This window comes from Peromyscus californicus, unplaced genomic scaffold (genome assembly GCF_007827085.1).
Source record: "Peromyscus californicus insignis strain IS unplaced genomic scaffold, ASM782708v3 Scaffold_4__1_contigs__length_199733344, whole genome shotgun sequence".
In the NCBI taxonomy this organism is placed as follows: Eukaryota; Metazoa; Chordata; class Mammalia; order Rodentia; family Cricetidae; genus Peromyscus; species Peromyscus californicus.
In genome coordinates, this window is record NW_026294562.1 from 175,379,465 (window position 1) to 175,395,790 (window position 16,326).

The 16,326-nt window shown below is 52.7% G+C and overlaps 1 protein-coding gene across 3 annotated transcripts; it reads left to right on the forward strand.

The window, feature by feature from the left end:
- The first annotated feature begins 175 nt into the window (after positions 1-175).
- Positions 176-16,326, forward strand: Ruvbl2 (RuvB like AAA ATPase 2). Of its 3 annotated transcripts, none has more exons than XM_052761241.1 (15): positions 176-499; positions 5,659-5,713; positions 7,771-7,826; positions 8,145-8,286; positions 9,368-9,497; positions 9,597-9,663; positions 12,595-12,701; positions 12,934-13,027; positions 13,154-13,277; positions 13,571-13,665; positions 13,754-13,872; positions 15,354-15,473; positions 15,721-15,850; positions 16,009-16,123; positions 16,219-16,326. In XM_052761241.1, the coding sequence occupies exons 1-15, from the start codon at positions 488-490 to the stop codon at positions 16,242-16,244; spliced, it is 1,392 nt and encodes a 463-aa protein (XP_052617201.1). In that variant the 5' UTR covers positions 176-487; the 3' UTR covers positions 16,245-16,326. The 3 variants fall into 3 exon arrangements, with proteins under 3 accessions (XP_052617201.1, XP_052617200.1, XP_052617202.1); XM_052761240.1 differs by lacking the exon at positions 176-499 and adding an exon at positions 1,880-1,906; XM_052761242.1 differs by lacking the exons at positions 176-499; positions 5,659-5,713; positions 7,771-7,826 and adding an exon at positions 9,030-9,198 and having other exon boundaries at positions 8,173-8,286.

The following is a 16,326-nucleotide window of genomic DNA, read 5'->3' on the forward strand; positions in this document are numbered from 1 at the left end:
GGACGGGGACTGCGGCGTCTTCTTATTGGCGGATGGGATCCAGTGTCTCCGGCCAGACCCGCCCGGGAACTGCAGGGGGCGGGGCTTGTTGCCGCGCAGCAGGGAAGTAATTGGTGAATAGAACTGTCAGTCTCAGCGGGGCCCCAATTTGGGGAGGAAGGGCGGATAGAGACGAAGGGGATCGTGGAAGACGTGTGGTTGCTACAAAAAGTGTTCAGAATTTTGCAATCGGTCTTAGCGGTGTGGGGGGCGGGGAGGCTGGGTAAAAGAAGGAGGAGCAGGAGACGTCAGGAACCCGCCCAGGATTCAGACACCCGCCTTCCGATTTAGCCTGTGGGGTGGGCGCGGCCTAGTGTACGCCCCTCGGAGAGGGTTACAGAGTTTATAAACCATAGAGATGACTGGATGACCGGGGAGCCTAGAGAGAACAAAGGCTGCTCCTAGCCTATTTCCGTTTCCGCTGAGGCATTGGCGGTTGGTGTGCATCATGGCAACTGTGGTAAGTGTTGGATGCATGTGGAGAACTAAGAATAACCTTCGTTCTGGAGTCTGGAGGAGGCGGCTGGAGAGGACTCTTGGGTCTGAAGGAAGGGTGATAAGGAAGGTGCCTGGCTTTGAGGGAGGAAGGATGGGGAGGACTCCTGAGGGAGGATGCTGAGGAGGATCCTGGGTGTGAGCAAGAGATAAAGAGGAGGATTCATGTAAGGGAGGAGAGCAGAGGTGGATGCACGAGTCTGAAGGAAGAGGGCTGAGGAAGTCGCGTGGTTCTCAAGGAGGCTCGGGAGGACACGTGGGCCTATGGGAAGTGTTGGAAGAGAGTACTCCAAGGGAGGAGGGCTGGAGCCTGAATCCCTGGGTCTGAGGGAGGACTGTGTGTGAGGCCTGGTCTAGAGGAGGAGGACGGGGAGGGCATCTGGGTCTGAGGGAGGAGGGCCGGGAGGATGCCTGGACGGAAGAGGGCTGACCTGGATCTGAAGGAAGAGGATCTGAAGGAAGAAGCTGGCGTCTTGACCTCTGAGGAAGGAGAAAGCTAGTCGTGGCCTTAAAACCTGATGGAGAAGGCAACTATGTATTAAGAACTAGATCACAGCAGGCCGTGGTGGCGTACACCTTAATCCCAGCTCTTGGGAGGCGGAGGCTGGTGGATTTCTCTGAGTTGAGTTCAAGGCCAGCCTGGTCTACAGAGAGAGTTCCGAGACAGTCATGGCTACGCAGAGAAACGCTGTCTCGAAAAACAACAGAGAAGAATCCTAGGTCTGCCAGGCATACACTGTTAGTCCCAGCACTCAGGAGTCAGAGGCAGGCAGATCTCTGAGTTAGAGGACAGCCTGGTGATCTACAGAGCAAGTTCTCGGACAGCCAGGGCTACACAGAGAAACCTTGTCTGGGGGGAAAAAAGAATCCTAAGTGTGTTGGAAGAGGCATGTGGATACTCAGATTTCTCTTTTTCTTTTTACACACACACACACACACACGCACGCACACGCACACGCACACACACACACACGCGATACTCAGATTTCTATGTGAATGAGTAAATCAACAAGAGCCTGGGATGGCAGAATCTTGGCCCCTCCCCACATCATGTTACAGAAACTTCCTCTCTCTTCCTCTTGATACAGTCAGCGGCCAGTTCCGCAGTCTTTTGTCCCAGTGTCTATGAAGAATGTGAGCCTGGCAGCCTGAACCCTGGAGAGAGTAGCGAATATTAACCTGTGCTGTGTACTTGAGAGCATGTGTCACGCGGACGGGGAAATGTGTCAGGAGCCAGGAGTGTGTCCGGGAGGAAAGAAACAAAGTCCGGGTTCAGAGCTCGCCATTTCGTCCAGGGAGTATTGGCATTTCCTGGAACCTCATGCAGGGCACATGTCTGTGTGAACACACAATTATTTGGATGTTAAAACGAGTGAGTAAACCCCAGGAAGTGAGACCAGACATGCTGGGCCTGGCTTCAGTTCCCCAGACTTCCAGGTGAAGGACTACTGTGGCCTTCTGGTGGCCTCAGTTCCGGTGTTGAGCCCAGTCAAGTTGTAGGAAGGGCAGTGGAGAGTGTTGGTGTTGCCATGGTAAGAAGAAGGAGGCAGGAGATGAGGGAGGCGGGAGAAGCATCTGAAGTTCTGTCCTTGGATTGGGCTGTCGATGTGTGTTGTTTTTTAATTCTCCGTTCCCATATGGCACAGATGCAAGACTTCAGCTGTATTTAGACTCAGGTCAGAGTTCCCGAAGGGTTTCCTGGCAGTCACTTCAAATTTTTTGTTACTTTTTATATATCTTAGGTTTATTATTGTAATTATATGTATTTTATATATAGAAGCTTGTGTATGCGTCATATACTTTCAGTGCCTATAGAAGGCCAGCAAAAGGTATTGGATCTCCTGGAACTGGAACTATGGATATGAGCCACCATGTTGGAACCAAACCTGGGTCCTTTGCAAGAGCAGCCAGTGCTCTTAACCACTGAGCCATCTCTCCAGCCCCTATTTTCATTCTTTGTATGGCTAGTTTCCCGTGTGTATGTCTGTATACCACATGCATGCCTGGTGCCCACAAAGGACAGAGGAGGAATTGGAGCTACAGATGGTTGCGTACTGCCATGTGGGTGCTGCTGCTGGGAATGAACCTCCCTGGATCCTCTGGAAGAGCAGCCCTGCTCATAACCACTAAGCTATTTCTTCAGCCCCATATTATAGCTGGAAACTGAACCTGGGTCCTCTTCAAGAGTAGTGTTTTGTTTTGTTTTAAAGATTTATTTATTATTTATACAGTGCTCTGTCTGCATGTATCCCTGCAGGCCAGAAGAGGGCACCAGATCTCATTACAGATGGTTGTGAGCCACCATGTGGTTGCTGGGAATTGAACTCATGACCTTTGGAAGAACAGCCAGTGCTCTTAACCGCTGAGCCATCTCTCCAGCCCGAATAAACACTCTTAAGCCTTGAGCCATCTCTCCAGCCCCTATTGGGTTTTTCGAGACAGGGTTTCTCTGTGTAGTTTTGGTGCCTGTCCTGGATCTCGCTCTGTAGCCCAGGCTGGCCTCATATTCACAGAGATTTGCCTGCCTCTGCCTCCCGAATGCTGGGATTAAAGGCGTGCGCCGCCACCATCTGGTCTAAATTATATATTTTTATTTATTTTGTGGGCATGTGTATTTGTGTAGGTGATCGCTCACCAGGACTCATGTACACTTGCAGAAGTGGTTTCTCAGTCCACCACGTGGGTCCCAGAAATGGAATTCCAGTGATGGGGTTTGGAGGTGGGCACCTTTACCTGCTGGTTCCCTCAGAGTCCCCCCAGCACACTTCTCCTTGGAGGCTTCATTGTCACTCGGACTCTGACTCCTGCGGTCGTTCTGTCCTTTCACCTGGCTCCATCCTATGACCTGTGGCCTCAACAGTTTGGAGGTGCTCTCAGATTGCCAGGAACCACTTGACAACCTCTGAAGCCTGGCGACAGACCCACAGCCTTCACATTTTGGGGGTTATGTGTATATGGGCATAGACATGTCTTCCTGAGCCCCATGTGGGCACCAGGGAGCCAGCACAACTGGATCTGAGTCCCGAGGGTGCTGCCACCACGAGCATAGTAGGCTTTAATTTTCTTGGCACCATAGTGTTAGCCAGGGGTTTTTCCGCCAGGGTTCTTCTTGAATGTGTGTCTGAAGGCAGGAGTTGTAACTGGTGTCTACAGCGATACAACTAACTGTTGTGTCTTCAGCCCAGATGTCACTCAATTATCCATCAAGAAAGTGCCCTCAGGCTTGCCTACAGGCAAGTCTTATGGAGGTAGTGTCCTGTCCCTCTCCTTCCCAGGCTTTCTCTGTGAAACAACCTCAACTGTCCTGGATCTCACTCTGTAGACCAGGCTGGCCTCAGACTCACAGAGATCCGCCTGCCTCTGCCTCCTGAGTGCTGGGATTAAAGGTGTGCGCCACCACCGCCTGGCCCCAGGGAGGCAGTTTCTTAGTTAAGATTATTCTTTCCTAAGGACTCTAGCTTGTGTCAAATTGACATAAAAGTACAACTGACCATCATAGAAGGGTTTGTTTTATCACTCGCAGTTCGAAGGGATGCAGTCCCTGTGACAGTGGGAGCCCGAGGCAGCGGGTCGTGTTGCATCCTCAGTCACGGAGCAGAACAATAAATGCTGGTGCATGGTTAGGGTGGGTCTTCCCATTTAACCCAGTCTAGAAACTCCCTCACGGATATGCCCAGAAGTTTGTTTTCATGGTAATTATAAACTCCATCAAGATGAAATATCACAGGGGAAAAAAAAAAGATGAAATATCACAGGATGGAACACAGTCCCTCACACAGCATGGAGGAGTTCTACCACTAGCCTATACTTTGCTGGGTCTTGAATTTTAAAAGGTGTTTGTTCAGCAGTGGACAGAATTGACCTTGTAGAAGACAAACTTATCAGGAATATCTGTCAGGAGAGTTGGGGTTCCTGGATGTATGCCTTTGCTTGCTTGCCTTATGAAGGGCCTGTGTGTAGTAGTAGTAGTTTGGGGTCTTGTGCTCCTGGAGTCCCTCCAGCCTCCTACAGAGACAGTAAATTGGAAGGATTGTACAGCAAGAGACAAGCTATGAACATTTGTAGAGTATCCTGGAAGTCTGTTCAGGGAGGAGGCATGCTAAGCACTGTGGTTTCTTAGAGTCATTACAATATTTCTGTCTCTTGTTTCACTCTGTAGCTTGGGCTAGCCCCAGATTTAGAGCAGTCCTCCTGACTCAGGCTCTTATCAGGCACCCCAGTGTTCCCACACCTCCCTCCCTGAGCCTTCGGCAGCCATTACTCTACTTTCTATTTCTGGACTTCTCTCTTTTGGATACTACATATAAGAGTCATTCCACATGCAGGTCTTTAAAATCATGTTTTCTTTTATGTGTATGGCTGTTTTGTCTCCGTGTAAGTCTGTGCCTGCAGAGGCCAGCAGAGAGTACTGGATCTCCTGGAACTAGCGTTTTAGACAATTGTGGGACGCCACATGTATACAGGGGATTTAATCTTGGTCCCCTGGAAGAGCAGCCAGTGAGTACTCTTAGTTGCTGATCCAACACGGAATCGTTATGTGTAGAGCCCACCCGGCCATCCAGTGTTCTTCCAGGCATATCTGGTATCAGCATCACTCCTCTTTATGGCTGAATAATATTTCATAAATGAATAGAACATATCCTGCTTCTCACTCATCGGTCACCGAGCATATGAATGTGTGTGGCTTTGGCTGTTGTAAACATCGATGTATCTGCTTTGTGGAGAATTCCAAGGGCTCAGTCATTCTAGGAGGTCTTTTCTCATGTCTCTCCTCTGAGAGGGGATGGCGTTAGCTGCTCCTTCCAGAGCACAGATGCACAGGAGGCCCTACTGGTAGATGTTTGGTGGACAGCACTCTAGCGTGTTGAACTGCGAACATGGAGTCCAAGTTATGCCAGAGAGGTGTGGACTGTGCTCTTCGTGGGACATGTACCTAATAGGAACCAGAGCACTGGTCTGAGAGTCTCCTGGGCCTCTGTAGTGGGGCTGATCACTCTGCCATTAGTGATAGCGTGGGGTGGGGTGGGGTGGGGTGGGGTCTTCGGTTGGACTGTTGCCTGCCTGTGAGGGAAGGAACGGAAGGGAGTCCTGGGAATCTCACACATCCATCCTCCTTACCTGCAGGCAGCCACCACCAAAGTCCCTGAGATCCGGGATGTGACAAGAATCGAGAGAATTGGTAAGTGAGCAGGGTCAGGACCAGGGGAGACCACTGCTGCTGAGTGTCCAGACAGGCAGGCAGAGAAGGACGGACGTGGTGGGGCCCTCATCCCAGGCCATGCTGCCATAGGCCTGATGCTTCCGTGAGGTTTCTGGAAGTTCGAGGTCATCTGAACCATGTCCCTGCACACAAAGTGCCTATGGTCAGATGCTTCCTGAGGGTGTACTGGGCCTGCCTCATTCCTGGTGTGTCTCAGGCCCTGCCTGCAGAGCACTCAACAGATGACCGGAGCAGCTGAGACACAGCTCACCGCCTGCAGCAAGCCTGGGGTGCAGAGGCTGGCAGGGGTCTCCGGGGAGTCCTGCTGGCCTACTGGTTCAGTAGTCACTCGTCACCTCTAAGACATAGTAGAGGGCTCTGGGCTCCGAGTACCGGCTCTGGTGGACTCTGAGCACCTCGAGTTTCTGACCGGCAAAGTGGAGCGAAGACAATTGCCCCTGGTGAATGTCAAGAGTCACTGAGAGACTGTGGGACCCTGTCTCTAAAACTTAAGACAGTAGTTTAAGCATGGGCCATCGATGCTTCCCTGTGTAAAGGGCGGGAGCCTGTTGCAGCTGAAGACCTGGCAGAGACCAGCTGCGCCGGTGACTGCCCTTGGATGCTCTCTGTTGAGGCTTCGTCCATGTTAGGCAAGCTCTCCACCCCTGAGCTGCTGTATCCAAAGTGTTCTTCTTTGTTTTGTTTTTGTTTGTTTGTTTGGTTTGGTTTGGTTTGGTTTTTATTTTTTTTTTTTATTTTTTATTTTTTTTTTTTTTTTGGTTTTTCGAGACAGGGTTTCTCTGTGTAGCTTTGCGCCTTTCCTGGATCTCACTCTGTAGACCAGGCTGGCCTCGAACTCACAGAGATCCGCCTGGCTCTGCCTCCCGAGTGCTGGGATTAAAGGCGTGCGCTACCACCGCCCGGCTGGTTTGGTTTTTAGAGACAGTATTTCTCTGTGTAGCTTTGTGCCTGTCCTGGAACTCACTCTGTAGCCCAGGCTGGCCTCGAACTCACAGAGATCCACCTGGCTCTGCCTCCTGAGTGCTGGGATTAATGGTGTGTGACACCACCACCTGGCTTCTTCTTTGTTTTTTTGAGGCAGGATCTTTCTACTTACTCTCTGTTTAGCCCTGACTGTCCTGAACTCACTCTGTAGACCAGGCTGGCCTTGATCTCTGTGAGTTCGAGGCCAGCCTGGGCTACCAAGTGAGTTCCAGGAAAAGGCGCAAAGCTACACAGAGAAACCCTGTCTCGAAAAACCAAAAAAAAAAAAAAAAAAGTGTACACCACCACGCCTGGCCTTGTTTTTCTTCTTGAGGCAGTCTCATGTAGACCAGGCTGGCCCTGAACCTACTGTGTAGCTGAGGATGACTTTGAATGTCTGATCCTCCTGTCTCTACCTCCTGAGTGTTGGGGTCACAGATGTGTACTGCCATGCCTGGCTGATGAGTTCTACTTTATTGAAATGAAACACCCTCCCACTCCCAATGCTTGGGTGGAACCCAAGGACTCACACAGTTCCAGGCTTGCTGAATCTCATCTCCACCAGAAGTGACACACTCACTTCACGGGTGTGGTGGCGTAGAGGTGGGTTGTGACTGGGTCTGGCACCTGTGTTCTTTGAGTTTATTACAGAGTCATCTGGTGCACAGGGGCTCCTGTCCTCACCTCTTCCTGGATGGGGTCTGAGCTTGGGCCTTAAGCTGTCTGTGCTCTCGCCCCATCCCTGTGGATGGGCCCAGGAATGATAGTGACATGCTCTGGCTTGTCAGGGTGATGTGGAATAAGAGCCCTGAGTACCAAGTACCAGTATCTTCCCACTCTGGCCCTCACCGTTAGTTCTTGGACCCAGTACCTGGGACCTTGGTAGCATCATTCAGCTCTTGGATGCTGAACACTTAACTGTACGTGCTCAGGCCTCTTCCTGGCTTCATTTGACCGAGAGGGCAGCCTGAGCTCTGAGGGAAGCCCCTGACTCAGAGTCCACACAACGTGGCCTGGAACCAGCCAGTGACTATTCCCTTCCTCCCACACAGGCGCTCACTCTCACATCCGGGGTCTAGGACTGGATGATGCCTTGGAACCAAGACAGGTAGAGCTATGGGGCTGGGTACGTGGGCTGCTCCTGCCAAGTTGAGCAGGGCTATTCCTGTCTTCAGAACTCTTGAGTCTACACTGAAGCAGTTCAGCCACATTAATGCACACCTGCAATCCCCGTGCTGGGAGGCAGAGGCAGGCAGATGTCTGTGAGTTCAAGGCCAGCCTGGTCTACAGAGTGAGACCCTGTATCAAAAAAAGAAAGAAAAGGAAAACCTTGTTTTTCCAGCAGGCAAGATGTGGGGTGGGAGCACAGAGGTGGCTCTGGAGACAGTCAGTCACTTTCCATGTCCTCTCACCTCCCACTCTGCAGGCTTCCCAGGGCATGGTGGGGCAGCTAGCTGCCCGGCGTGCAGCTGGCGTGGTGCTGGAGATGATCCGAGAAGGGAAAATTGCAGGGCGGGCCGTCCTCATTGCTGGCCAGCCAGGCACTGGGAAGACAGCCATCGCCATGGGTAAGCGGCCTCATGGGGCAGACATTCTCCTTGGGAGTTAGGGACAGGTTAACTGTTTAACAATCATAGAAGCATCAGGAAGTTGTCTAGGACCACTGAGCAGTTATACGGGGTCCCCGACTTGTAGCCTCAACATTTTCTACTTCTCTGTTGCTATGGTCGGGGGACCTTGTATTCCAAGAAGGCTGCTTAGCTCCAGCCTTCCCCGCTCTAGTCCAGATCTCGGGTGTAGCCGCCCTGTGGGGAAGCGTGTGCTTCTGCATTTGTGGTTCTACTCACAGTGCTGCAGAGCAGGCTGCGGCCCTAGCTGCCGGTAGTCTTGACTGTCCTGCCGACCCGCCTGCCGGCCTCTGCCTCCGCCTCCAGGGTACAGGGGTGAAGGTGTGTGCCACCACGTCAGCATTGTTTTGTAATTTTTTTTTTTTTGGTTTTTGAGACAGGGTTTCTCTGTGTAGCTTTGCGCCTTTCCTGGAACTCGCTTTGGAGACCAGGCTGGCCTTGAACTCACAGAGATCCGCCTGGCTCTGCCTCCCGAGTGCTGGGATTAAAGGCGTGCGCCACCACCGCCCGGCTTGTTTTGTAATTTTTAATTTGGATCATTGCTGTCTTCATAAAGTGGGGGTTCTGGGGATAAGGAAGAGGGTGAACACTGGACAGACAGACAGCCTTCTCTGTACTGAGTCCTCTAGTGATTGAGGAGCACAGCCACCTCTCTTCCTTGTGGAACTCTGTCCATCCTTCAGAATCCTCCTCGGGCATCTCTGCCTCTGAGGCTCTCTCGACCCAGCTGTCTTCTCACTCCCACCTCTGCTAAGACTGTGGGGCCAGACACACAGAGTCAAGGCTCCATCCAGAATCGGTTCAGAAATAGCACTCACCAAAAGAAGTGGCCATGTCACCGTGCCCTGCAAGGTGATACGTGCTAAGGTGGAAGACTGCAGAATGTGGAAACTAACCGGGCCGGTAGGGGAGGCCGTGGATGGAGGCATAGATGGTTTTGAGGAGTTCAGGAGGAGCATGGCCCACCACTGTCAGGGACCTGGGGCCAGCAGCCACAACTGCCTGGCCACTGCTCCCACAGGCATGGCCCAGGCACTGGGTCCCGACACTCCGTTCACAGCCATCGCAGGCAGTGAGATCTTTTCTCTGGAGATGAGCAAGACAGAGGCTCTGACTCAAGCCTTCCGCCGTTCCATTGGGGTCCGTATCAAGTGAGTATCCTGTGAGATATCCATTCTGCTTGCCCAAAATCCTGCTCAGGGAGTCAGGGTGTCGGGCCAGGCTGACCCAGGCTCTGTTGTCTGTCCCAGGGAGGAGACAGAGATCATTGAAGGAGAGGTAGTGGAGATCCAGATTGACCGGCCAGCCACAGGCACAGTGAGTCTCTGTGACTTCTCAGTCCCAACACTTCCTACATCACCCATATTCATGGCCAAGCCACCTCCAGCCAAAGGGCAGGGTGTCACAGGGCCGAGGTAGACTTTCTTGTAAAATGAGAAACTAGCAAGATGAGTGTGTGAGCTGATGAGTTACTGTGGGTACCGAGAACGAGATGTTTCCCTTCCCGCAGAGCTCCTTTGCTCTGAGGCCCACCCAGGTGACCTACCTCCGCCCACTTCCTGCTTCCAGTGTCGCCCTGATGTATGTGTCTGTCTGGCACTTGGATTTGTTCTGCTCAGTTATAGGGAGTTTCTGGGGTTTTTCTGTGCTGGGTCAAACCTAAGGCCCCATGTGTCCTAGGCAGCTGCCCAGCTGTCTTATTTCATGCCTTTAAAGTTAATGTAATGTTTTAATTTAGAGAGTAAACAGTCTAATAGGTTTTCCGTCGTCCTGTTTTGCAGTTGCTCTGAAATCTCATCTCTAAGGATTGAGGTGAGATTGCACAGGGCTGATGCATCAAGTCTAGAGGATCTTGGAACTTGTGTTGCAGGAGTTGCTAGGGTGGGACCCTCCACAGCCAGGCTCAGTAGAAACCAGCTGTTTCAGAACGAGTGGCGTGGTGGCAGTGCACTCGGTGTCATGCAGCCATTACCACCTCTGTCTGGTTCTAGAATTTTCTATTACCCCATGAGAAAATGTACATGTCTACCAACAGCCCTGACTTTCTCCTGCCCCAGCCACGAGATCTCTTCCTGCCTCAGGACCTGCGGGTTCTGGATGCTTTGTATCAGTAGGAGTGTAGGGCAGTGGGTAATCTGGTTTTGAAGTGCTGTGTTGCAGCTGAGCGTGGTGGTGCACACCTTAATCTCAGCACTCAGGAGGCAGAGGCAGGCAGATCTCTGTGAGTTTGAGGCCACCCTGATCTACAGAGCGAGATCCAGGACAGCTAGGGCTATGGAGAGAAACTCTGTTTTGATCAATAAGTAAACCCTTGTTGCTGGTTCTTCATGTGATGTTTCAGTTTCTACTTGGATGCCTGAGTAAAGAAGTGCTCCAGCCCATTGACCTAACCCGTGGTCACTTTCCACTTCTGTGTCATAGGACCCTCCTCTTTGTCGTTTGCTCTGTGTGTGTGTGTGTGTGTGTGTGTGTGTGTGTGTGTGTGTGTGTGTGTGTTTTGTTTTTGAGAAAGGATCTCAATATAGACCAGGCTGCCCTTGAACCCTCAGATCCTCCTGCCTCCTGAGTGCTGGAATTAAAGACGTACACCACTATCCCCAGCCCTGGGTGTCCTTGAACCCTCAGACCCTCCTGCCTCCTGAGTGCTGGGCTTAAAGACGTGCACCACTATTCCCAGCCCTGGGTGTCCTTGTGTATGTGCACACTTGTTCACACATGCAGAGACTAGAGGATGATGTCAGGTGTCCTGCTTTGTCATGCTGCTTTATTTCTTTGAGACGAGGTCTCTTTCTGACTTAGAACTAGGCTGGCAGCCAGAAAGCTCCTGTGACCTTTTTTTCATCCCCAGCAGCACTGGCCTGCATGTGGCCATGCCTGATTTATTATTATTATATTATAGTTTGTTTATTTGTTTATTAGCATGGGTACTGGGATCCAAATGCTCTTATCTGCTGAGCCATCTCTCCAGCCCTCTACCCGATTTTTTTTTTTTTTTAAATGCAGGGTTTCATGTAGCCTAGACTTGCCTTGAACTTGTTATATAACTAAGGATGACTGAGTTTCTGATGCCCCACCTTTTGAGAGCTAGGCTCATAGGCCTCACCATGCCTGGGTTGTGTGGTGCTGGGGAAGGACCTCAGGGTTTTGTGCATATATAGCTCTGATTTTTTTTCTTTAATGACTCAGTGGTTCAGAACATGTATTGCTAATCTAGGACCCAAGTTCAGTTCCCAGCACCCACAGCCACCTGTGACAGCAGTTCTAGAGATCCAATACCCTCTTCTGGCTTTTTGGGTACCTGCACTCATGTGCACAAATCCACATATAGACACACATATGCTTGTAATTAAAGAGAATCAAATGTTAAAATATTTATGTACAGATAAACCCAGGTCCCCCCTTAGTCCGCCTTTAACGGTGTCTCCTACTCTACAGGGGCCAGAAACAGGTAGTTGATTCCCTGAACCAGGCCTGAGTAGTATAAATAAAGCATGCTTATGTCCCGAGGAGAATGTGTGGGTTGTTTGGTTAATTTTTCAAGACAAGGTTTCTCTGTGTAGCCTTGGCTGTCCTGGAACTCCCTCTATAGACCAGGCTGGCCTCAAACTCAGAGATCTGCCTGCCTCTGCCTCTGAGTTCTGAGATTAAAGGGGTGTGCCACCTCCCAGCAGGATTTTTTTTTAATTAACCTTTTATAAAAGGTTTTTTGTTTTCTTCTAGTTTTGCATTTATTGAGTGTGTGTAGAGGTCAGAGGACAAATTGTGGGAGTAGGTGGAGTAGGTTCTTCGACCATGCAGGTTCCAAGGTCGTTAAGATTGGTTTCAAAGCCCTGCCCACTGAGCTGTGTGCTGGCCCCATTTCAGTTGTCTTCACTTTGTAATCAACAAAAACGCTTTTTTTTCTGCTGTGGTTAAAATGCTTGGAAGGCTGAGGCAGGAGGTCTTGTGATACTTTGTCTCAGAAACATAAGAATAGGGCTGAGGATGCACAGCTCAGTAGTAGAGGGTCTAGGTCCAGGGCTTAGTGCCCTTCATTTGGGCACAGAGAGCCATGCCAGCACTTGGCACTTCCCCCCACTCTTGAGGGCTCACAGTGATGCAGCAGCACACATTGTGGGTACAGTTTGGCACCCAGGTAGCCACTTTCCAAGGCTATCCCCTCCACGAGCTTCCTGTGCCATGGCAATTTTGAAGCTGTGGCCACAAAAGGATGAGGTTCTCTAAGCATTTCCTGGTGTGTCCCCTCAGGGGTCCAAGGTGGGCAAACTGACCCTCAAGACCACAGAGATGGAGACCATCTACGATCTGGGCACCAAGATGATCGAGTCTCTGACCAAGGACAAGGTCCAGGCCGGGTGAGCCACTGGGGCCATGAAGATGGCTGGGGCAGTGAGAGAGTCTTCTTACTCTGTTTTGTTTTCCAAGACAGGGTTTCTCTGGGTAGCCCTTGCTGTCCTGAAATTCCCCTTGTAGCCCAGGCTGGTCTTGAACTCACAGAGATCGTCCTGCCTCTGCCTCCGCCTCCCAAGTGCTGGGATTAAGGCGTGCGCCACCCCCGCCCGGGCCTCTCCCTCTTTGCCCCTGCAGGGATGTGATCACTATTGACAAGGCCACCGGCAAGATCTCCAAGCTGGGCCGCTCTTTCACACGAGCCCGTGACTATGACGCCATGGGCTCCCAGGTACTTGGCTGACCCTCACCTGGCACTGGGACCTTTCTAGATCTTTTGTCACGTCATGGTATCTCCCGGTGTGGGGCCCCGGGGCCTGTGCCCTTGCTGCCCTCACACCTGCCCTCGGCCCTCTAGACCAAGTTTGTGCAGTGCCCAGACGGGGAGCTGCAGAAACGCAAGGAGGTGGTGCACACCGTGTCCCTCCACGAGATTGACGTCATCAACTCTCGGACTCAGGGCTTTCTGGCCCTTTTCTCAGGTCAGCTGTCTCCCCCCGCAGTCTTTCTCCTCTCCTGGCATGGCACCTCCTCAGTCTTTCTTCCCAGACCTCCTGTTTGCCCTCTGTGCTCCATTTGAGTTTATCATTCCCGGCATTGCCCTTGAGTCCCTCCTCAGGTCCCTGCCTTCTGTCTTTTGTGGGGCCTTCCAGGGTCCTGGGCCTGCTGCCGTAGCACTACAGCCCTACTCCGTGGCATTTGTCTTTCTCTGTCTTTGCCCACCCCTGGTCCTGGACACAGTCTCTGATCCGCTGATGCCCCATGTCTCTGGCAGGAGACACAGGGGAGATCAAGTCAGAAGTCCGAGAACAGATCAATGCCAAGGTGGCTGAGTGGAGGGAGGAGGGCAAGGCGGAGATCATCCCTGGGGTGAGTGACTAGAACTGAGGCGGGCAGCTATGACCTGGGGGAAGAAAGGGGTGGAGGTGAGCTTGATCAGTGCCCCGACGGCTTCCAGGTGCTGTTCATCGACGAGGTCCACATGCTGGACATTGAGAGTTTCTCTTTCCTCAACCGGGCCCTGGAGAGTGACATGGCCCCTGTCCTCATCATGGCCACCAACAGAGGCATCACCCGGTGAGGAGCTGTCGAGTTTTCTGGGTGAAGAGGGACTCTGGACCGGGGGTTAGCCTGTGGGTAAATGGACTGTCTGCTGAGTGCCGTGGTTGGTACTCTAGCACCTCCTTACCGAGCTTGCCTTCACCGTTGTCGCCACAGTCCTGGGCAGATAGAAAATCTGTCCGACGTGCAGTTCAGAACTGTTGGTCAAGGCACCCAAAGAGGCTGAGCAAGGAGCATCCAGTAGACATGTTACAGACTGCTGTGGTCAGTCAAGTCACTCAGAACCCAGGGCTTTTGACCTCAAGACGCTGCGGCACGCCCACTCCGCCAGCAGCCCTAGTACTGTGGAGGCTGAGCATGGGCTGCATGAGAGAGACCCTTTTCTCAAAGAAAACAGGTCTGAAGCAGTGGTTCCCAGGTTAAGAGGACATAGTGCTCTTGCAGAGGACCTGGGTTTGGGGAGCCGGGAGGGATGGGGCTCGGGGCCAGCCTCCCTCTGGTGGCGGCTCATGAGCTTCATCAAGCACATCAGCCTGCTCATGTTTTTATCATGGCACCCCCTTCCCCATTATATGGCAGGGGGTGTGTGCACAGTCCATAACAGTAGGTCAGATTCCCTGCAGCTAGACTTAACAAGCGGTTATGAGCTAGCTACGCAGTGTGGGTACTGGGAGCCCTGGGGACTTCTGCAAGACCAGTATGTGTTCTTAACCATCTCCTCAACCCCTTCCTTTTCTGATTGACTTTTATGTGTGTGTCTGTGTATGCGCTCACATGCATGTGGTACCCACAGATGCCACAAGAGTGCGTCCTATCTCCTGGAACTAGAGTTAGATGTGGTTGTGAGGATGCAGAGGGCCAACAGCACTAACAGGCTGTGGCCCGGCAACCTCACTGGCTCTGCTCTTCACCCCATTCCGTCCCTCCCACTTCACAGTAGGCCAACCAACTCATCGACTTGCCAAGGCCATAGGTTTAAGGTGGCGGGGGGGGGGGGGGGGGGGGGGGGGGGGGGGGGGGGGGGGGGGCGGCTAGCTTTAGACCAGGGCACCAAGGAGAGCCAGTTGTGAGGTCTGCCCCGGCTGAGCGAGGCCCTGCTCCCAATCGCTTTGTCGTCTGATGTTCCCCTGCAGTCCCCAGTCTGTGTCCCCAGTCTGTGTCCCCAGTCTGTGTCCCCAGTCTGTGTCCCCAGTCTGTGCCAGCTTTCCCCAGGCCCGAAGAGTGCATGAGTGGTAGGTTGGAGTCTGGCAGCTGGAGATCAGCATCCCAGCTGTGGCTAAACTGCCTGTGACTGGAGCAGATTGCTGTGGGTCCCATTGCCCACCATTGCCCATTGTGCAGCAGGGAACAGGACAGCCACTAGCCCCGCTGGGGCGGACTGTGCCTGCAGGTGATAAGAGCCTGTGCTCATGCGGTTAGTTACTTAGCTCTCAGGTGGGTGTGATGGCCAGCGTGGTTTCCCGGGACATCCATTAATGGTCCTTCCTGACCCCCAGGATCCGAGGCACCAGCTACCAGAGCCCCCATGGCATCCCCATTGACCTGCTAGACCGTCTGCTCATTGTGTCAACATCCCCCTACAGTGAGAAGGACACCAAGCAGATTCTGCGCATCCGGTGGGGCACCCTGGCCGCTTTATGGGGGACACGGAGATTGGATGGGGGGGATTCACCCAGACTTCTGTATCTGGGAAGACCAGTGTGGCATCCTACCCGTGGGGAGAGCTGGGGGGCGGGGGCGGGAGGCCCCCTGTGCCTGTGCTCTTTTAACCTCCTCATCTGTGGTCCTGAGACGTGTCGTACCTGCTCTGGGGATGGGTGGGCTGCTCGCCGTTCTGCCTGGCTGAGGCCTGCCTACCCCCAGCTGTGAGGAGGAGGATGTGGAGATGAGCGAGGATGCCTACACAGTGCTGACCCGCATCGGGCTGGAGACCTCCCTGCGCTACGCCATCCAGCTTATCACAGCGGCCAGCCTGGTGTGCCGGAAACGCAAGGTAAGCCATCAAGTTAGCCTGGAGGGCTGAAGGGATGGCACACGGGTATTCAGGGGGAACTAAGAACCACAGTGATCTTCGAGGAGAAAACTGTGGGGGGGGGGGGGTTCGGAGCCATGACCTCATGCTGACACGAGCTGAGTCCCACCTGTCCCTAGGGCACAGAGGTGCAGGTGGACGACATCAAACGTGTATACTCCCTCTTCCTGGACGAGTCCCGCTCCACACAGTACATGAAGGAATACCAAGATGCCTTCCTCTTCAATGAGCTCAGTGAGTATCCCAGCCACACAGGCTGCTGCCACTGTGGGAGAGGACTCCATGGGAGCACCCTGGACCTCACTCATGCCTGGCTCCCCTCTCCACAGAAGGCGACACAATGGACACCTCCTGAGCTGACCTCCACTCAGCCCTTCCCACGTTGTTTTCTACAAGTTGTGACACTGTGACTTTGTATAAAATGGTTGGAAACTGGA

Coding starts and splice junctions, on each gene's coding strand:
- Ruvbl2 (XM_052761241.1), top strand. Junction 12,702..12,933: donor AAGGACAAGGTCCAGGCCGG/GTGAGCCACTGG, acceptor TTGCCCCTGCAG/GGATGTGATCACTATTGACA. Junction 13,666..13,753: donor AGGCGGAGATCATCCCTGGG/GTGAGTGACTAG, acceptor GACGGCTTCCAG/GTGCTGTTCATCGACGAGGT.